This window comes from Hylaeus volcanicus, chromosome 6 (genome assembly GCF_026283585.1).
Source record: "Hylaeus volcanicus isolate JK05 chromosome 6, UHH_iyHylVolc1.0_haploid, whole genome shotgun sequence".
Taxonomy (NCBI): domain Eukaryota; kingdom Metazoa; phylum Arthropoda; class Insecta; order Hymenoptera; family Colletidae; genus Hylaeus; species Hylaeus volcanicus.
The window spans coordinates 4766112-4786222 of record NC_071981.1 but is presented as its reverse complement, the minus strand read 5'-3'; the positions used below and the strand labels follow the sequence as shown (position 1 = coordinate 4786222).

The following is a 20111-nucleotide window of genomic DNA, read 5'->3' as shown; positions in this document are numbered from 1 at the left end:
ATCATAATTATGCATTTCGTAATCAGGAGAAGTAAATCTATCGTCTCGTCAAGCGTTTTTTGGAAAAAATTGAAAAAAAAAATTTCTTGTCCTTGAACGTATTTTTAGCAAGTTTCAAAAGCGAAATTGCAAAATGTGTAACTGTCCCCCGCAACGGTATTTTATAAGGAACAGTTTAACAAAAAAAATCAGCCGGAAAGGTCGCTTCCTCGCCTCATAAAATTACAATAACTGTTTGGAAAATTGCAAACGTTTGACATCATTCTTTCTCCGCAACTGTCGTTGAAGTCAACTCGGAGTTTTGCTGGGTCTCCTGCGCACCCTTGTTAAAAAGCATAGACTTGGAGCAATAGTCTTAGAGCTCCTTTGAATAGTTTAAAATGTTTTCACTGAAACGAATAGCCATCTAACGGTAAATAGCATGAACTAGTTAATGTAATCTTATGGTTGTATAGAAACAATCTCTGAGACATTGCGCCCTCTATTTCACTAGGCCGAATTCTATAGTGACCACTTTTTTGACTTGTACCGTTGTACCTGGTTGTACCGGCGTTAAAATTTAAAACGAATCACTTAACCTAAATTTCATGCGGTTTCGTGGGACGGTCAAGTTGTACTTAAATTATAAAATTTAAATACTCTTTATAAAACTCTCTGAAAGCAATGGAAGACGATATACAGAGAATGGAATACACCCTAGAAGATGCTTTTGAAACGTTAAAAGATGCAAAGACGGAACGAGTACGAGAAATAGAAGATTTGATAGATGCATTGTCAATGAATGATTTGACAGCTTATAAGGAGGACATTGATTCGGAAAATATAAGGATTAATCAACACAAATATTGTCAACATTTATTGAATCAGGTTCTTAAGGAGAGACCTAAAGATTACCCTGTTTTAAAAACATCCGATTTACACGTTGAAGTTTTGAAAGAACTGGAGGAGGAAGTTCAGACAACCCAAAAGCTTCTCGAAAGCTTGCGAGAAAACTTATCGTACATTAACGATGATATATCTTAGTAAGTAAAAGGGAAAGGGAGTATGTACTATGAAAACACTGTAACAGAGGATTATCTAAAATCCATCAGTTTTGTTGCAGTTTGGAAAACAAAAAGATAGGTCTGAAGAAAATGAAACAGACTTCTTTAGAGCACACCAAAATGGTGAATAGTACAATGTACATTAAAGAATACGCCTTCCTAAAACGGCTATTTCAAACTGTAAAGACGGATTTGGTATGTTAAGAAAAATATGATAACAGTATTTTATTTAAATTTTATTTTATAAGCTGCATTTAAATTTCTAGCGTGACGTGGTAAACGTACTTTTTCCTGAAAACGAGGACCTGATAGAATTTCTAGCAGTAAATATTAGATGTATTCTAAAATTATGAGAAATTGCTTAGAAAAAAATAAAAATAAATTTAACAATTTTCAGGCTCTGACAACATCGTACATAAAAGGTGGAGATGATGCATACATAGATGTTACACAGCAAGTTTTGGATTTTACAACCTTTTTAATTGAAGCTGACATCATTGTGTATCATAGGAACGATAAAAGTAAAGTTAAATTAATAGATATGTTATGAGAAATAATATTTTTCTAATAAGACTTCAAGGTATAATGACTTACAATTTAATTGTATAAATTTAAGAAGTATAAAAGAGATCCTATATAGTATTTAATTTTAATACTACACAGTGTGTAAATATAGAGAATTAAAGACCTCTTTCAAAATACACTTACAAACAATACTTTGGCTCATTGATATTTCACCACATGAAGGGTGCTCTTTCTCTCAGTACTCTAACACCAATGCGCTCCCATTCTTGTTGGCCAATCCACAATTCTTGAGCAGATTCCAGGCAACTCAAGATAGCAGCACCTTTCCATGCTGTCATACCAGGGTCCATTTCTTTAGGCTGTGTTATGATATCAAGTTGTTCTGCAATGATATAGAAAATGAAAGAGTTGCCCTAGACATTTTTTGAAAACTCTAAATCAACGGATGAGTGAATGTACCAGCTCTGTACATGTAGGGAATTTGAAGAGAGATCCGATTATGTAGCCACATGCCGATGCCTTGAAATTTCATACCCGATCCCACGACAAGTACACAGCTGTACATCTTTCTTTTCAGATCTTCTGTAGCTGTAAAATATCAGTATATTGTAGTAGATAAAATAAACACTTTGTTATAATAATCCATTAAATACACACGGCAGCGATCAATGCTTTGCAATACGGCATGATCCAGGCCTAATAGCTGCTGGGGGCCAACTATAAAATCACGCGGAGCGTCCAAATCTCTATTCGACAAGGCAATCGGTGCTGAATCCACAGCATCTACCACCACTTCTTCTTCTCCTCCTACCGTTGGAACAGTTGCTTCCTCTTGCATTTCACACGTTTGCTCCAAATTTTCTTTTATGCCCCTTCTCTGAAGCAACAAGTTTAACGGTTGCTCGAGTCAAAATAAATGAACACGTCCTACTTACGCTTGTTTCCCTCAAGTAATTTTCATCGTGTGGATCTTCGGGATCTCCCATTGATCTTTTTTGTATGTGTACGCTATGCATTCCACTAACTTTGAATAATTCCGGTTGAAACAAACTAAGTGGAGCTACCAAACATTCATCTCCAACCTGAAAAAGGTATTTGTTACAAGTATGAATCAATCAAAGAATTTGTAAATTACGTCGAATAAAATCTTATATATAAATTTGAATACTTGAAGAGTATATTTTTCTGTTTGTTGTTTGGGTTTCCTAACCACGAATGTCTTCTCCTGGGAGCCACATATATTTAAATCAACATGACAAAAATCTTTTTTGAGTTGATTTAAAAGCAATGCATCTAATTTATTCGAAGGATCGCACGTTTTGTATGGAAAAGCACACTTCTGAAGCAACCAGAAAAATGTCTGAGTGATATCCCCTCCTCCATAATCCATACGCACTCTTGTATTCCTGTGAGAAATTCCATCTTCTACACAGGACACTGAAGTTTTTTGATCTCCAACATCAACGACGCATGCATAGCCTAATCCTGCACCAAATGTAGCTGCTACATGATCCTTCCAAAAAAGAAGTACGAGAGAAGAAAAATTGTACAATTGACCTACATAGAAACCATAATAACTACTGTATACTAACTTGTAAGAGAAAACATGCTCCAAATCCAATATCACAGAGCATCAGAGTTGTAAATTCCTTCAAGTATTGCCTGTTATAGATGTCTGGTACAATGAGAACAGCTCTGTAATGTTTCAAATCTCTTAATGGAATGTTCATTTTCTCTGTAAGAACATATTCCCAAATTGTTTTCAAGTCAGCCATGATGGCTCGTAGACTACCACCAGGCCCTGAATGTACATTAAGTTCCCCTCTCCTATATGGAAAGTGAATATTAAAATTATCATCTGGATTTAAAGACAATACATCATCTCCAACCACTATGTCTTTGTTTGTTTTTATCCATTCGACGCTACATGGAGAGGATATTTCTGGATTTGATCTGCGATTAAAGGCAGCTATCTGCTGTGGAGGTGTGGCATATCTTCTTCTTCCATCAGATTGAAGACAAGATTGCAAAGTATGGGATACCTGGAGGCGTGATTCTTCCATTGCTTGTGTTAACTCTTTTGTCTACTAAAAACAATAAAGAATAAGAGACCTTTGTAAAAGTATTTGTGGATCAACTTACTCGTGGAATAGCTGGTGGTAATAAACTATCTTTGTATTCAAATCCTTCTGGCAAACGTCTTCTCGCAACAGCATTTAATATAGTACAAGGATTCAGGTCTGATGCTCGACCCATTCTAAGGTACATAGAGCCAGGATGAATTATAACAATAGTTTGAGCTTGGATTTGCTAAAATTAAAAAAAAATTTGCAGGATATTAGTGAGCTCTACCTGCATAAACAACTTTATCGAACTATTTAAAATAGTACCTCCGCGCAAGATTCCTGGAAAACCGGCATGATTAAATATTATGTTTTTTCCAGTTATGTTATGGATTGAAAGGTAATGTGTCTGTTTCATTGATCAGGTTCTTGATTTATCTTGTCGTTTGGTCAATGTTATTTTATTGTCTACAACAAAATAAAATTTGAAAAATCCTTTACGTATTATGAAGTTTTAGGTTAACCTATCTGTCACAGAAAACTACATATAGCCATCAAGGCTATAATTTTATCACGGTTGTTGCCGCTAGTAAGCGCCACTGACACGTTCGCTCAAATATTCTTTTCTTTTTTTATAAATACACAACTAATACGATTCTTCGATTTGCAACACTACGATATATTATTTTAGTATCTAATTTAAACATTATTATTATTAATGCAACAATTAGCATCAACCCTTTAGGTAGTGGCGCCATCTAATCACAACATTGGCAACTATTTTCACTGCAAACTTAGGCGTTCTTCCACCGATGGTACCACTAGTGCTAAAATTGTGGTGGACGCACTCTTCATCGTCAAGATTTATGAAGACCGTCGATAAGAAGATTTATGAAGACCGTCGATAAAGAAGAACTACCTGTTAACTCGATGTTATTCATTTGATTATCTTTTGTGAAACATAATTTAATTTTGTTTGTCTTTCAAATATTTTAACACACGTTCTGTCAATCCATTAAGCAAGAGAGATCATTTAAAATAAATATTAGAAATTTTTATTCAATCAAAACTTTTATTTAGTCTACATTAAAATATAATATGGGTAAACCTTCCCCATAAAGTTCGCTCACTGAGCGGCTTAGTGAGCGGTGACCTTTTTGGATGCACTATTGTGTGTAACATGCGTGTATAACTTGTCAGCACGTGCATGATAACGTGAATTTGTAATGGAAGAAAGAGAAAGATCTTAAAAAAAGAAAGTGTATTAAACATAGAAATTGAGAAAAGTTCGTTAAATCGTATTATTCCAAGATGAGCACAATTCTGGAGAAAATTGCTTCGATCGAAGCCGAGGTAACCTCACTTCCGTCTCGATCTATCAATTTACTTCGTATTTAATTTTATAAGTTTTCTGTCTCAAGTTATGTTTTCTAACAGATGGCTCGTACCCAAAAAAATAAAGCCACGTCTGGGCATTTAGGTTTACTGAAAGCAAAATTAGCTAAACTGAGAAGAGAGCTCATAACTCCCAAAGGCGGCGGAGGAGGCGGGGAGCAAGGTTTCGAAGTGGCCAAAACTGGAGATGCTAGAATAGGTTTTGTTGGTGTGTATCAAGTTCAACTTCTACCCTTTGCAACCAAGTAAAGCAATTTTCTAATTTTGTTTGCACAATCATTATAGGTTTCCCATCTGTTGGTAAATCTACGCTACTGAGTACTCTCGCGGGTGTGTATTCCGAAGTCGCAGCATACGAATTCACAACTCTTACAACCGTCCCGGGTTGTATAAAGTACAAAGGCGCAAAAATACAGGTTTCTATGCTTGTTTCTATGCTTTTGCATTCCTTGTTTAAATATTATTTATCTTCTTTAGTTATTGGATCTGCCTGGTATTATCGAAGGTGCCAAAGATGGCAAAGGACGTGGAAGACAAGTTATAGCGGTTGCTAGAACCTGTAGTTTAATATTCATTGTTTTGGATGTACTGAAACCACTTGGACACAAAAGGTTGATCGAACACGAATTGGAAGGCTTTGGTCTACGATTGAATAAACAGCCACCAAACATAACCTTCAGGAAGAAGGACAAAGGTGGCATCAACTTTCAGACAACGGTAATTATAGAAAATAAAAAAGACTGTTTGCAATTTGATTCATCATATTGATACTTTACTTTTTAGTGTCTACAATCAGAACTTGATATAGACAATGTGAAAACTATTCTGTCAGAGTACAGAATTCACAATGCTGATATTACTTTGCGTTATGATGCTACGTCTGATGATCTGATAGATGTCATTGAGGGAAACCGTGTTTATGTACCTTGTATTTATTTGCTCAACAAAATAGGTAGTGTGATCTGATGCTTTAATTTAAACCAGTATTTTTCACCTAATCGACAAAGTTGATTAGAAACATGGGCTGTGTCTAATTTCAGATCAGATCAGTATCGAAGAACTAGATGTCATTTATAAAATACCTCATTGCGTGCCTATTTCTGCTCATCATAAGTGGAACTTTGATGACCTGCTCGAAAAAATGTGGGACTACTTACAACTGGTGCGCATGTGAGTTTTCTGATTTTTAATTTCTCTAAAAATTATCAATTTACTTACCTCACTTTACTATTTTCTCAGCTATACCAAACCTAAAGGACAGCTTCCTGATTATAATTCTCCTGTAGTATTGAATAGGGAGAAGCGAACCGTCGAAGATTTTTGTAACAAACTTCACCGATCGATCGCAAAAGAATTTAAATAGTGAGTTTATTCGACACGTTTATGCTTGAAAAGAATCGATAATTGCAATTTTTTTTCTTTTCTGTTATTTTTAGTGCTCTTGTGTGGGGGTCATCGGTGAAACATCAACCACAGAAAGTTGGAAAAGATCACGTTTTATGCGATGAAGATGTTGTACAAATTGTGAAAAAAGTATAATTTCAGTTCTACATGCAATCCAAGTAGAACCGATTCATTCAAATGTACTTTTATAAGTGGTTTTGTCTTTTACACTTGAATCGAAGCTTTTAAATTGATTTTTTCCTTTGCTTCTTGCGAGCCTATATAATAAAAAATAAAATACGCCCAAAACTCAAGACGCGTGCGCGCGCACACACAGACACACACACAGATCAGAGAATATTTTTAGGAATGGTTGAAAATTAGTTTTTTATGGAATAAATGTATATTACTAATTATTTCTTAAACGCAAGTTAGCTGGCCGACAAAAGCGATACAAATAAAATAAAACACATAACCGATAAACGTAATTAATTCCTACTCATAAACATTTTAAAATATATTCTCTCCGTTGCTGGTCCACCAACTTTTCCAAATGTTGGCACTTTGATTTAACGTCGTCCAGTTGTTTGGTGAGATTTTTTATCGTCAGGACTTTTTGAGTCATTATCAGTTTAATTCTGAAACGTAGAAAACTCATGAATTAAACTAGAAAACACCCTGTTTAATAAATTGTCTATTGACAAATGGAACCTGCTGTGCAGTTGAGCCATGGAAGCGTCTCTATTTGCATTATTTCGAGATATTTCTTGGTAAAGCGAAGCAATCTTTTCCTCCAATTCCCTTTTTTCTACTTCAATTTCCTGCCTAGCTAATTTTTTAGCATTTTCCTTTTCCATAGTTGATCGTTTAACCGCCTGAAAACGTTATGTTATCGCAAATGATTGAATCTTTGGGAATCGTACCGCATACCTCGTTTATGTTCTTCCAATCAGACCGATACTCTTGTAATTTTTTTTCCACCATCTGTAATTGAACTTCACTTTGACTAAGTTTATTTTCTGTCTGTGCTAATTTATTTTTATAAAGTTTTTCATTGTCAATCGCGGTTTGCAAGTCCATTTCGAACTTTTCCCTCAATAATCTGGAATAGTACATGACTATATGTATATCTAGAAACCTCAAACACGGAGTTTAAATTTACACAAAAAGTTTTTTTAACGAACTGCTAAAGTTACCTAAATTTATTATCAAAATTTCGCTGAAGGGTTAACTTCGTGTCTCGGCAATCTTTTTCAAGGCGTTCAATGGCTAATTCGATTTGTCGGTCCCTTTCCTTGTAGCATTTGTCTATTATATCGCTCTCGGTGTTTTGAAGCTTTAGATTTTGCTGTCTCTTGTAGTCTGCAAGCCAAGCCTCCCATTCCGCCTTCAGTGACTGCTGAAGAGCTTTCTTTTCATTTGTATGCTGTTGTCTCAGAGCTTCTATTTCTTGCTAAAAATAAATACTTTATGTAGATTAGTTCACTGAAAATATTGCTAGTTGGCATCTTCAATCCTAAAGGGTTTTATTATACAAAATTCGGAGTTTCTTATAAGAAAGAATATCTAGGCTAAAAATTTGGAATTTCATTTTTACCTGACATTGCAGTTGAATTCTTTGTAACGCAGCTTCTCTTTCAGCGTCATGTTTATCTTGTTTCTTGCTAAATCTTTCCCTGTCACGTTGCAGTTCTTCCGCGAATTTCGCTTCTTGCGCTTTAAATTGTCTTTCTTGCTCCTCCAACTTCTCCTTGTATCTAACAGAACAGAAAGGACACTTTGAATTGTAGACGCCATTTGAAACATTTAGAGTAACGCGAATCGTGGTATCGTACCTGGCCCACAAAATATTCTTCTCGTTGGTTAACATCCTTTCATGGCTATCCGTGAGTTCTAATCGAAGTTGTTCCAACTGTTGATTAGATCTCCTTATTATTCTCAATTCTGCATCTTGGAGCTCCTTCATGTGCGCGTTTCTTAGCCCTAGCATCTCTTCGGCATGCTGCTCCATCATGTTTCGCAACTCAGGCTCCAAACCCTTCACAGTCATCTCCTGGAAGTGTTACCGCAGCGTTAGCATTCGTCGTTGCACTTATTCTTGAAATCGCACCTTCAGAACTCATATATATTTCTTCTCGGTACAAAGAATACCTTGATCTTTGTGGTCCTAGATTCTATCCACCGCTCCCTTTTGATCCTTTCTGCTGCTGCATAGTGTTCCTTTGCCCTTTGGAGTTCCACGCAGTGTCTGTCAGCAGCGCATTTCAGATCTCTCTGTATCTTAATCTCCATCTCGTTGACTCTCTCGATCAATGAGTTACACTTTTCTGTCAGATCAGTTTTCTCAGAGATGAGTTGCTCGATAAACTTTTGATGCCTCTTCACGATTGCATTGTATTTCTCTTTCTGTGCCAGTAGCTTGGAAGCGTTACTTTTACTCTGAGCATCCAACTTCTCGCAGACAAGCTTTCTTTCGGACTTGAGCTGATCCTTTAGAATCGTTATAGTGGCATTTCTCTCCTCCAGTTGTAATCGCGCCATGGCTAAGTCTTCTTCGAACACTCGAGGGATACGGTTTGTAACCTCGGTTGCAACAATGCTAAACCAACAAGATTGAGACAGTTGAATAGATAGTTACTTTTGAGTAAGAGTCTGTTTCAAGTGACTCACCCTGTATAAGGCCCCAACTATTAGCGAATTCTCACCTGTCGTAATTAACGCAAGCCAAACGTTTCGAACTGAATATCTCTTGAAGAATTACTGCGTCCACCTCAGGTACGTTCACCTTTGTTGAATCCAGAGAACCTGAAACATTGAAAATCCTCAGAAGAATCCTGGTTGATTAAATTCTAACGTCGAGATGGGTAGTGTAATACATGTATACGCGCGTGAGAAAAGTGTCATGTAGAGGTACATTGTGTGAACAGAGTCAATGATATTCTTCTCGTATGCTTATGTTAAATGTTAGTATACCATCTTCGAGTTTCGTTAAAAAGGACATTATGTCATCGTAAGTAGACTCGTTCGTTTCACGTTTTTCTTTGGAGTTGTCTTTCTCTGGTTCGAGCTGCAAGAAAAAACCCTATTCAATTCCGCATTTAGATTAAACTAACAATAAGATCATTCTACAAGCAATTCAAACCTGGAGATTAATCTCTGGCATCTCGCTACCAATGTTTTCCACGTTGCTCGCAATGTTGTCCTCCAAGTGCTCCAAGTTGCTAATCATATCGCAGAGCTGCTCAAACGAGCACGTCGTCGATTCGATGATGTTTTGGTTGTAGTCTTCTTTCTCCATTTTCATAGCTGGGTTTGAATTATCCTTTTCTTTCTCATAAGAAACATTTTCCATGGCAAGTTCACTTTGCTTTAGATTAACGTCTTTGGATCGAAAAAATTTCTTGACCGGTGGCTTTCCATGAAGTTTTTTATGGCTAATGTTGATCATACCTGCTTGATACGGTGTTTATCGGTGCTTTTATAGTCGCCCAGACAACACCAACACCAACGCCGACGATTGCTAAACAGCTGCCCACCTGTTTTCATGATCACATTATGAATCATAACACGCCAAATCGATTTAGCCTACACTCATTTGTTTATCGTTTGTTTATCGGTTATTTACAAATAATTCATCAACTTTTGCATACTGAAATTAAAGCTTAGGCTTCTAGGAATCTTCTCCTCTAAGTGGATTGAACTATTTAAATAGTGTACAACGATTCAGTCCACTTATAGGGGAAGATTCCTAGAAGCCTAAACTTTAATTTGAGTATGCAAAAGTTCATGATTTTTTAGTAAATAATCGATAAACAATCGTTGAACAAATGAGTGTACTCTGCGCATGCGCACTGCTATTTCCAGCGTCGGTGCTCTCTATCCTTTTCGCACGGTATATCTTTTTCTTTCGCACAGTTTCGAGCGTAGACCTCCGCTAGCGTTCTGTTATCCTATTACTCAGCCGGAGCTTCACTGATCCAACCGCTAGATGGCGCCACTAATCCTTGAAATTGTGCGAAAGAGAAAGATACATCGATGCTGGAAACGGCAGTGCGCATGCGCAGAGTACACTCGTGTATTAATCGATTGTTTATCGATTATTTACTAAAAAATCATGAACTTTTGCATACTCAAATTAAACCTTAGGCTTCTAGGAATCTTCCCCTATAACTGGACGGAATCCTTGTACACTATTTAAATAGTTGTAAACAATTTAAGACAACCGTACTATCTGACATAGTTTAATTTCAATCGAGATCGTGTCAACGCCGGTTTTTTAATGTTGCTAATGATCTATACTAACTTTCACGAGTACCAAGGTCCATTATTTATATGCATAAAGTTAATAAACAATAGAATAAAGTGAATATTTCTGACAAAGTAACGTGTAGTTAAAAGTGAAATCCTCGATGACCGATTGCTAATAAAAGAAAATAAAAAAAAAGAAAAACGTTTTAAATATTTTATAAGTGGTACCTATCACATACATTTGATGAAAATCGACGTGTGACAATTGGATATGTTCCCTTGCGAGGTCGGTCAAACGATAAGGTGTAAACGACAACAGAAAGTAAGTTATCGACCGAGTGAGGGGTAAGCTGCCAGGTTACCAAGGGGTTGGATTTACGAAGGGGTTGCAGGCAGCACTGTGAGGAGCAAACCATGGGACTGGGCGACCGAGAAGCCGGGAACGGGAAGGTGATAGGGGATGCGAGGAGGCAGTGGTCGTCAGTCGGAAGAGAGAGGCGTGGGGCGAGGTTGTTGCGGGTGAACTCGTGGGGAGAAGGAGAGGCCGAGGGCGAGGGTGAGGCGAGGGTGTCTGTACGTACACCGAGAGAGAATCGATCTAAAACTAGGAGTCGCCGCAGTAACCGCTGGGAGGAAGCCACTGTTACAATTTGCCCCCATATGCGCTAGTGAAATCTTAGATCGGGTAATTGTACGGCGAGGGCAGCTGGAATGAGGTGTTCCCGCGAGGAGGTGGTCGCTCGCGTACGACCCGCGCGTTTACACGAGCCTCGCCAATGCTGATAGCACCTGGGATTACACGAAGAGTGCTGGGAAGATTCGGGGAACCGGACAAGAAGAGGAGAGACAGGGAGATTGTTGGGACATCGGTGAGAAGAGGATAAGGGTACACGGTGTCGCATCGGAAGGTGTTTGTGCATGGGACGGGCAGAGGATCGCCGATAGGAGCCAAAAGGGAAGAAACGGGAGGAGGAAGAGGCGCACCGTGAAAAGAGAGGGAAGCACGGGAACGGGTGCAGGGGAAGGGACACGGGAATACCGAGAGCGCGAGCAAGGGTGGGCGGATAGTAGTGCACGAGAGCATCCGTGATAATGCGACGTGCGGCTTCTTTGCTCGTTCCTTTTGAATAAGTGCTCGCTGGGACGGTCCCTTACCTGCAGGGATATGACGTAATGGCAAGAGAGGTACGAATTGTCTTTGCTTATTTCCCCCGTTTAGTCTCTCCAACGTCTACCCATCCGCAGACCCTGGACTCCTACCACCCAACCGAGCTGTTTGCTATTCGTTGTTGCTCCTTTACACCTGACACAGACACCTCTGCGAACACGGTTGATCCGCGAGTGCATCATCCTCGGGCATCGACCTGTTTAATCCTCGGTCGGTCCATCGACTGGGGCAACCCTTCGAACAGATAGGGACCTGCCTTCTTCGTGTTACCGTCCTCCCAGCAGTGGTTTTTGACCTAGGCTGTGTGACCTAGACTCGAGGTTCGGCGCAGCTTTTTAGGTTATGCGATGAAAGGACGTGGCCCCGTTCCCCGATCCCCGATCCCCGATCTCCGTATCCCCGATCTCCGTATCCCCGATGTCCAGGTTGCGGCATTGTTTACCAAGTCCTCTCCAAGACGCCGAACCGAATGCGATTCCGCATCGGGGAACCCCAAAGTGTTTTGCGGATCTCCCGGGGTTTCCCCGGAACGTTTCATCAGCAGCATCCGTACGATTCATTCTCTTTTCTTTGTTCCTTGATCGGTTACCCAAGAATGATTGAATCAGGTCAGTGTTTTCGACCATAAGTTGCGCCCGCGTCTGCGCAACCCCTTGCTTTGCGCCTCCCTGTTGAAAACTAGGGACAACCCAAACATAATAATTCCACTCTTTCCCGTTATTTTAACATTATCGCGTCACGGCCGACTGATCCGGAGACCCCCTAACCTCGAAGATCGACCGATCGGTGCTTTCCTTGCTGCCGTCATTTTTCTATCGGAGAGGTAAGAGGATTTCTTCTCAGGTTCGATTTTCCCAAAGTTCCCAAAGACTCGGAGTCTCGACTAAGGAGACACTCGGTGCTATGCTAATGGACTTGGGATAATTGTTTCTTGGTCCTGTATGTCCCACGTCTATAGTTCGGACTAGCATCCGAATTGGACAAGTATAGAACGAGGGTTCAGGTGAATTTTAATACGAAGAAAATATTGAGCAAAAGCAAAGAGGGGAAAAAATGAGCGTTGCAAGGATGTATGGGTATTCGATAATAATTTCTCACTCGAGGTGGCGCGATAGGCTTTGTTTATAGTCTGTTCTACTTGGTTATCACGTATAAAACACGTAGGATAAAATTACTTTCCTGTTGACCCAGCGCAGACACTTCGGTTCGCTTAACATCTAGGCGATAAGCATTTTCCACGGCGGCTCGACGGTTTTACGGTTTCTCTTTACACGCAATTACGTTCCGTTTCAAGCTATCTAAAATATACTCGATGGGCTTCGGTAACTAAGTCTTGGCTTAGAGTTTTTCAGGTTCGATTAGTTCCGAAATCAACTTTTTCGGAAACCCAAGCCCTCGTATTTTCGGCAGTTTCGAGAATGCATACTCTTGGATCTGGTTAGAGCTGGCTTCACTGTTCCAACTTATCTACATCGTTGAGAAACTCTTTTTCCTCGTCTATCAGCGAGGCTTCCGTGCCCTGCGTTCTACGGATTCTAGCACGAGTCCAACGGTTAGATATCTAGTAATATAATTTTCTGCTAATCCCAATTTATTCGACGGAGTGGAATAATGGACTTACCTTAGCCGGAAGATTGAAATTTCATTTATTCGATAAAGTCCAACATTTGATCCCTTTAGATCCAAGTTGGGCCTGAATCACAATCTTCGATAGACCATTCTTCTATCGAAACGTCTTGCAAGTTGCAAATGGTTTCGTACAAGTCTGCGTTAGATCTAAGGGAGTGGTTTTCTCCACGCTAAAAACGAAGAACTCGATCAAGTCCGCAACCCACGGAGTTCTCGTCCTTACCCGAAACAACAAACAAGAAACGACAACCCTTCTCCCATTTTTCCTCCACAAGCGACACCTTGGCAGTGTGTCGTACGCTTTGACCACTCGTTCACTGGCTGCGTCGGACGGTGTCGTCTAATCCTAAATTGTAACAGTTGATTTCTGTGCAGGAGTTACGGAGCAAGAGACCTTTTAAGATATGGGACAGCTGGCGTAACGTAAGAAAGGGACTGGTTGTTAGCAATTTCGAGGAACTGATACACCGGGGTAAGAAACGCGTCCATTGAAACCGCTAGCGAGCTCTCTAAACGCCATGCTGCTAGCTCTGGAAAGTATATGCACACATCAACCACGTGGTTTTCACGGTTTTTCGTCATTTGCCCCCTAACCTAACTATCTGGGAATGAATGGGCAGGTTGTACATAGTTCTGCTTCAAGTGAACTACACCGGGTGAATCGCTTAAACTGACACAAGCTATTTCATCGGAGAAAACATTTTTAAAATAGTTCGTAGACTCCAAGTTCTGCGTCTATACGTTTTTAAATCTATTCTTCCTCGTTCGAGATGTTTAAAGATTAATGGCCTCGTAGAACGAGGTCGCAGCAATCTTCTTTAAAAATAAATGTACATACAAGCATGTAATCGAGTATTAATAAATTATCGCTAGGCGCCAGCTAACGTAAGCTACGATAGATATTCATCGAAAAGATAAATAAAACAAAGTTGGACTCTAAAAAAAAAATATCGTCATCAACCCTTGCAGTAGCAAAGGAACATCTTTAACGAACCTTAAAGGAAACAGTTTGCGACAGTTTACATGGCTCACCCCATATAAACGCGTTCTATACCAATTTAAGAAATTATGTACGATTGGACGGTCGAAAAGAAGGTCCAACAAAAAAGTATATGAATATTTTTTATAGAGGGCATATCGTTTATCCCTAACGTGCTAATTTGAACGAAACTTACGTAGACTGTAAATTTGTAAAAAGTAATTGTAACGTAATAAATATTCATATCTACTCGTGTTATATTATTGTATCGTTAGGCTACTATTAAACGCAAACAAACGTAATGGAAATGTAATGTCTGTGCGACGCTGTTCCTCTCGCAGGCAAGGAGAAGTTGGGCGTGCCACAAAACGAAAATGTCTCTCTAGTGTTGGAGTCGGACGGAACACAAGTCGAGGACGGAGAATACTTCAAGACCCTAGCGAACAATACGATCCTGTTGTTGCTGCGGCATGGTGAACGCTGGTGTCCAACAGGAGTCGACATCATACGCGCCGGTATCTATCCATTGAAAGCACACAGTTAATCAAGGCTAAACTTGACAAATTTACCTATACTTGGTTTCCGTTGCATCGTATTTATGTACATCGTATATTATATTTATTACAAAAACAACCGAGAAAATAGAAAACGAACCAAGGGGAAGATATACTATAATGTAACGCCATGCTTTGTGGGATAAGGGATAAAGCTAGTCTATGAGTTTTCTCAGAGGCGTCGCGTGGTATTTTTATAGCAAACGTTTGCGTTGTCGATTGATTCATCTCGCAACGTGCTCGCCTAGCGTGAAGCGTGAAATTATAGGTCGAAGGTGTTGCGCCTAAGGGCGTAGATCGAGTAGATCGCGTACATCTTGTAAACGATGTAAAATAATACCACGTAGCTCGCTTATAAATCTCTTTTCCTTTTAAAAAGAAAACGTCGTGTCGACTCCGTACAAGAGAATCCGTGTGATATCTAGGAAAAAATATGTCTCGAGCCTGGTATAATCGAGATAACGTTTGCCGATTACAGCGATTTCAGCCATACCGAAAATAGTTTGCGAAACGATCCACGCCCTGGAGCTGCACGATGAAACGCCGTCGTGGAAGATCATGGACAATAAGGGACGAGTCACCGTGGTGCTCCACTGGGATCAGCGTTCGTCCACGTCGTCGCAGGTGCAGCAACAACAGAAGGGTCCGGACGTCCAGAGCTCCAAGTATTCGCCCACAAAGAAAGCCGATCTGAGCGGAGCCCAGCGGCCGTCGTTGGTGATACAGACCAGCCTGGACAAGTTCAACTACAGGGAGAAATCGGGTCACTTGGCGGCGGAGATCGGTCCCAGTCGCTACACCAGCCCCCAAATCACTGTGATAAATCATGACGACATGGTACGATAATCCTGGCTCTTTTCCGTCCCGTTTACGATTCTGTTTCGCTGATTAACACGAGGTTTCCGGGTGTGTAAGTCGGCTCCGATGGCGCCCGACAACGTCCTCGGTTCTATCTAGACGGGAGTAACGCGTCTCGTAGGGCCAGAAAGACGACCCGCAACCGGAAGCCTCGGTGGTGTCTCGCATCTCGCGTTGTAGCCTCTCGAAAGCCATCGTTTAAAATGTCGTCGTGGTAACGACAGCAGCAGCAGTCGCAGCCGCCGCAGCCGCAGCCCCACGGGATCTCCAGCCGCCTGGTCAAGCAGAGCACCAACTCGTTCGACAGCACCACCATCCATATCCATACGCCGGAGTGCTCGAACCACATCCATCAGCCGGTGGTGCGTAACGGGAGTCCTGTAAACGGGGCGGACGGTGGTGCCAGCGGGGAATGCGACTTCCACTGCTGCGCCCTCCACGAGGAGGGACGCAGAATCGCCGTGCACAAATCCGTGGCCACCTCGCCGATCCAGGACGCTCAGCATCAACAGTACCAGCAACAGCAGCAGCAGCAGCAACAGCAACAGCAACAACAACAGCAACAGCATCATCATCAGCATCATCAACAGCAACAGACCCAGACTCAGACCCCGTCTCCTCAGCCGCCGTCCTCGTTGTCGGATGGCACGAGACGGCCCGGTCTGGCCAAGGGTCACGTCAGATTCTGCGATACCGCCGACGAGGAATCCAGCCCGCGGTTGGCTGGAAACTCGACCGGCGGGTTTCACCTTCATCATCATTACAATCATCATCAGGAGCACGATAGCTCCGAGTCGGAGACCGAGAACACGATCATGGAGGACGAGATCGTCACCTCGGAGAAGTTTTTACTGCTCATAGATCAGCTCACCGTAGACCAGAAGCATTTAAGCATCAAGGACATCGGTATCATCCTCGAACGGCTCAGCTCAAAGATTCTCGACGTCGAGCGTCTCGATCGCGAGAGCGAGAGCGAGGAGTGTTACAACTGGACGATCAAGGCGATCATCAGGGGCGACGTGTTGAGAGAGTTGGGGATCATTTACAACGGGAATTTCTATGCGATCTCCGAACATCCCGGCTACAAGGAGGAGTCTGAGGAAAATAACGAGGATAACGAGGAGGAGGAGGAGGAGGATAGACTTTAATATGATGCTGTTTTACTAGATAGATAGTTAGATCGATAGATAGATAGATAGGTAGATAGATAGATAGATAGGTAGATAGATAGATTATACACCTATTAATGATTATTATTAAATATAGTACGTAACGAGCTGTTAGCTGATTGGCGGTGGGGGGCGGGGGGTGGGGGGATTCGAGAATAGCGTTAAAAAAACTTATGGGTGGGGGGGGGGGGAGGTCAAGAGGGCGAGAGGGTGGATATACCGGGAAACTGGTAGACGACTGGCGAAACGTGATTTTTTTCAAAATGTTTTCATAATAAAACAAAAGAACGCGTCACGATAAAAGGATTTAAAAAAAAAAAACAGATCATACGATACCTTATAAACTTAGTTCTAAAGACGGTTGTTGAAATATGTACTTATTAAATAGTATGTATACTTGTAGGAAACGTTTTTGGGATTACGGACGTTCAGTTCGTAACCGTCCACAACACTGCCCTATCTAAAAAACAAAAAATGAAAAAAAAAAGAAAATAAACGACGAGAACGAGAGAGAGAGAGAGAGAAAGAGAGAGAAAGAGAAAGACAGAAAGAGAGCGAGTTCTGGTCTCTCTACAAGCAATTCCGCGAGTCCTCGCGAGGATCGAGCGGAAGAAACTGCCAAAACGTCGTCCCCGAGGAGAACCCGAAGAGACGAAAAAGGAAACCGGACGAAGAGGAGCATTCCCGTGGCACCCATCGTGGATCGCCGACGCGGATTCTTTCATCGTGTTGTAAGAATCCTTGGTCGTCCGAGTCGGGCATTTTTTACTTGTAGCTGTTCTCGTTTTCCTTCGAAACGTTCTCAGCGACGAAGTAAACATTTTCTTTTAACGAATTTCATTGATTTTCGCCCGACTCTCGCCACGCGTCATGCCGTACTGCACTCTAGACTCGGTTAGGGGAATTCGTGCCAAAGCAGGGGAATACCGTTACCCCTTCTGCTTGTTCTGGGTCACGCGCAAGATCTAGGTAGATTCGCGGCGTGGTTGCGCAGGCGCCAAATAAATAGTTACATGGCGCGAATACGCATAAATCATTGCGTCGCTGACCGCGCTACAAGCTTAGAAAATGTCGGACCATTACGTTATAGTATTTTAAGTTTATCATAGTATAATTATTATTTATAAAATACATATTATCGCGTGTCACTACATAATTTATTAAAACGACGTTACGCTCAAATACATATATGTATATTCGGCGTTTTGCCCGAATTGATATTCAAACGAGAGGGAAACGTGTTGGCGGCACACTAGCCGTGTATTCCTCTAATTTGGCACGATTGCTGCAACCGTACATGGGTAAAAACCTCGTCGAACACCCGTTATACGCGTATATACACACGCACGCACGCACGCATGCACGCACGCACGCGCGCGCGAGTTTATACGTACGTACACAGAGATATACGTATGCTTGCACGGTGTACAGACCGCGTAGGATCGTTCAGAATTTACGTTAGCGAACACGCTATACCATAAGTGATATACCGATACATACATAAAGAAACTTTGCAATTTTAATATATTTCTATTGTAAGTATACTTCACACTGCGAATCGAGGACACGATAAAAACTATATATGTATGTTAGCGGTAACAATGTCGTGCAAATGAGAACACACTTTATACATAACGATATTAAATATATATATATATATATATACATACATATATATATAAAATTATAAATTACGCTTCGTACAGGACTCGGTGGTCAGAGATTGTTTGCATCGGAGATGAGGCAAAATTTTATTCGCAGAATGGGTCTGTCGATGGACTCTAACAATTCAATAAAAAATGTAATTAATTGGCCGCATATATCTTCTGTGTACTTTAACTTTAAATCCATGATATCGATAGCACGATGGAATCATGTAAGAGATTATAAATGTGGATGATACGGATTCAAAGCCAAGGTTACAAAGGAATAATTCGATTTTGTCTCTTGAAAAAGTTGCGGCCGAAGAATCTACGTTAAATTGGTTTTATTTTGTTAGTTAAGAACGCGCAGTCCTGGTTGTATTAAAATTTCAGTGAACGACGACCAGTACTCTGCGTGTGCCACGGGGTCCCTGTTTTTCGGCCAGTGACGCTCGTATTCTCACGACATAAAGCGTGAATTATTTCAACGCACGGCTGAATGAGAGCTCAAAGTTGCTTCCCAAGGTTTTATTCGAGGGACAACAGGTGAAAGGTTGTTTATCTTTTATCGTTTACGTCAATTGTTTACTCGAATAAGAATTTTCCTCGTCTCTAGTGCTTCTCTTCGAGAGAAGAGAGAAATAGGAAGGATTGAGTGCACGCGCGTGCGAATGCGTGGCTGGCTGAGCGAATGTTGCGACTTTTTCATTATCTTCTTCTTCCTTTTAAACAATTTAGCGGTACGAAGTGTGTTCGCGAACAGCTTCGACGTTTCCACCGTGATGGAAAACCAGTTTATAGGTTTTCTCGCAATCGTAGTGCCATCTTAACACAAAAAAAACATGAATAAATAACTAAAAGTGATCGAACAGCGGAATAAATAAAAGATGAATGAGTAAAATAAATAAATAAATAAATAAATAATAATAATAATAATAATAATAATAATAATAATAATAACAAATAAAAAATAATAATAAATGATAACAGAGAGAAATAAAAGGATTGTTATAAGTTGTAACTGTTGTTTTTTGGTACATGCAGATACTATATTACCTATGTATATGAGAAAAAGTATGGCCTCTGCCGTTCATTTATGTAGCCTACTCCCAGCATCCATTTTTCGTGCTAGCGAACAGAGCTACCGAAAACGACGTAAATCATTCGGTACAAGATCACTGAAACACAGAAAAGGGGGAATCCCTGAGACAGAGAATAACCTCGCATTAAGATTACCTCTGCGTATCTGCATGAGCTGCTCGAGTCTGAAATGTCTGTGTTCGAGACAGCGCCGAATTGAGATTTTGTAGACCTCTGGCCTACAAATTACTATCTGTACATATATATGGCTTCGTTAATATTCTGTATGCATATTTCCAGTAAACATTGCACTGTATACATATGTACACACACACACACACACACACACACACACACACACACACACACACACA

At 40.6% G+C, this 20111-nt stretch overlaps 5 protein-coding genes across 12 annotated transcripts; 3 read left to right on the top strand and 2 right to left on the bottom strand.

The window, feature by feature from the left end:
• The first annotated feature begins 528 nt into the window (after nt 1-528).
• On the top strand, nt 529-1759 carry LOC128879104 (uncharacterized). Its single transcript, XM_054127954.1, has 4 exons — nt 529-1022; nt 1103-1238; nt 1310-1366; nt 1441-1759. The coding sequence occupies exons 1-4, from the start codon at nt 664-666 to the stop codon at nt 1591-1593; spliced, it is 705 nt and encodes a 234-aa protein (XP_053983929.1). The 5' UTR covers nt 529-663; the 3' UTR covers nt 1594-1759.
• An 18-nt stretch (nt 1760-1777) lies between these two features.
• On the bottom strand, nt 1778-4322 carry LOC128879103 (actin-related protein 8). Of its 3 annotated transcripts, none has more exons than XM_054127952.1 (8): nt 3959-4322; nt 3711-3878; nt 3161-3652; nt 2737-3081; nt 2504-2650; nt 2226-2445; nt 2028-2150; nt 1778-1950 (listed from the first exon to the last, which is right to left on the bottom strand). In XM_054127952.1, exons 1-8 carry the CDS (start codon nt 3986-3988, stop codon nt 1778-1780), a joined length of 1698 nt encoding a protein of 565 aa, XP_053983927.1. In that variant the 5' UTR covers nt 3989-4322. The 3 variants fall into 3 exon arrangements, with proteins under 3 accessions (XP_053983927.1, XP_053983926.1, XP_053983928.1); XM_054127951.1 differs by having other exon boundaries at nt 2028-2156; nt 3959-4319; XM_054127953.1 differs by lacking the exon at nt 3959-4322 and having other exon boundaries at nt 2028-2156; nt 3161-3655; nt 3711-3851.
• Nucleotides 4323-4772: 450 nt separating this feature from the next.
• LOC128878046 (GTP-binding protein 128up) lies at nt 4773-6884 on the top strand. Of its 2 annotated transcripts, none has more exons than XM_054125850.1 (8): nt 4773-4984; nt 5053-5234; nt 5312-5442; nt 5504-5743; nt 5810-5978; nt 6067-6196; nt 6266-6388; nt 6463-6884. In XM_054125850.1, the coding sequence occupies exons 2-8, from the start codon at nt 5069-5071 to the stop codon at nt 6563-6565; spliced, it is 1062 nt and encodes a 353-aa protein (XP_053981825.1). In that variant the 5' UTR covers nt 4773-4984; nt 5053-5068; the 3' UTR covers nt 6566-6884. The 2 variants fall into 2 exon arrangements, with proteins under 2 accessions (XP_053981825.1, XP_053981824.1); XM_054125849.1 differs by having other exon boundaries at nt 4774-4984; nt 5069-5234.
• A 20-nt stretch (nt 6885-6904) lies between these two features.
• On the bottom strand, nt 6905-10244 carry LOC128878043 (centrosomal protein of 131 kDa). Of its 4 annotated transcripts, none has more exons than XM_054125844.1 (11): nt 9946-10238; nt 9552-9859; nt 9383-9476; nt 9115-9214; nt 8561-9008; nt 8245-8462; nt 8007-8166; nt 7606-7862; nt 7340-7511; nt 7121-7284; nt 6905-7047 (listed from the first exon to the last, which is right to left on the bottom strand). In XM_054125844.1, the coding sequence occupies exons 1-11, from the start codon at nt 9971-9973 to the stop codon at nt 6909-6911; spliced, it is 2088 nt and encodes a 695-aa protein (XP_053981819.1). In that variant the 5' UTR covers nt 9974-10238; the 3' UTR covers nt 6905-6908. The 4 variants fall into 4 exon arrangements, 3 of the variants coding, with proteins under 3 accessions (XP_053981819.1, XP_053981820.1, XP_053981821.1); XM_054125845.1 differs by having other exon boundaries at nt 9552-9736; nt 9860-10237; XR_008457340.1 differs by lacking the exon at nt 6905-7047 and having other exon boundaries at nt 7144-7284; nt 7340-7527; nt 9946-10244.
• A 358-nt stretch (nt 10245-10602) lies between these two features.
• Nucleotides 10603-19550, top strand: LOC128878044 (homeobox protein prospero). 2 transcript variants are annotated; one of them, XM_054125848.1, is made up of 5 exons: nt 10603-11842; nt 13830-13926; nt 14775-14948; nt 15466-15824; nt 16073-19550. In XM_054125848.1, exons 1-5 carry the CDS (start codon nt 11831-11833, stop codon nt 16991-16993), a joined length of 1563 nt encoding a protein of 520 aa, XP_053981823.1. In that variant the 5' UTR covers nt 10603-11830; the 3' UTR covers nt 16994-19550. The 2 variants fall into 2 exon arrangements, with proteins under 2 accessions (XP_053981823.1, XP_053981822.1); XM_054125847.1 differs by having other exon boundaries at nt 10606-11842; nt 16070-19550.
• Nucleotides 19551-20111: the final 561 nt, after the last annotated feature.

Coding starts and splice junctions, on each gene's coding strand:
- LOC128879104 (XM_054127954.1), top strand. CDS start 664: ATGGAAGACGATATACAGAGAATGGAATACACCCTAGAAGATGCTTTT. Junction 1,023..1,102: donor ATTAACGATGATATATCTTA/GTAAGTAAAAGG, acceptor GTTTTGTTGCAG/TTTGGAAAACAAAAAGATAG. Junction 1,367..1,440: donor ACCTGATAGAATTTCTAGCA/GTAAATATTAGA, acceptor AACAATTTTCAG/GCTCTGACAACATCGTACAT.
- LOC128878046 (XM_054125849.1), top strand. CDS start 4,943: ATGAGCACAATTCTGGAGAAAATTGCTTCGATCGAAGCCGAG. Junction 5,443..5,503: donor ACAAAGGCGCAAAAATACAG/GTTTCTATGCTT, acceptor TATCTTCTTTAG/TTATTGGATCTGCCTGGTAT. Junction 5,979..6,066: donor TTATTTGCTCAACAAAATAG/GTAGTGTGATCT, acceptor GTCTAATTTCAG/ATCAGATCAGTATCGAAGAA.
- LOC128879103 (XM_054127951.1), bottom strand. CDS start 3,988: ATGCCGGTTTTCCAGGAATCTTGCGCGGAG. Junction 2,651..2,736: donor CAGAAAAATATACTCTTCAA/GTATTCAAATTT, acceptor TACCTTTTTCAG/GTTGGAGATGAATGTTTGGT. Junction 2,446..2,503: donor ATTACTTGAGGGAAACAAGC/GTAAGTAGGACG, acceptor TTGTTGCTTCAG/AGAAGGGGCATAAAAGAAAA.
- LOC128878044 (XM_054125847.1), top strand. Junction 14,949..15,465: donor AGTCGACATCATACGCGCCG/GTATCTATCCAT, acceptor TGCCGATTACAG/CGATTTCAGCCATACCGAAA. Junction 15,825..16,069: donor TGATAAATCATGACGACATG/GTACGATAATCC, acceptor TGGTAACGACAG/CAGCAGCAGTCGCAGCCGCC.
- LOC128878043 (XM_054125844.1), bottom strand. CDS start 9,973: ATGATTCATAATGTGATCATGAAAACAG. Junction 9,477..9,551: donor TGCCAGAGATTAATCTCCAG/GTTTGAATTGCT, acceptor TTTTTCTTGCAG/CTCGAACCAGAGAAAGACAA. Junction 7,048..7,120: donor ATGGCTCAACTGCACAGCAG/GTTCCATTTGTC, acceptor TCTACGTTTCAG/AATTAAACTGATAATGACTC.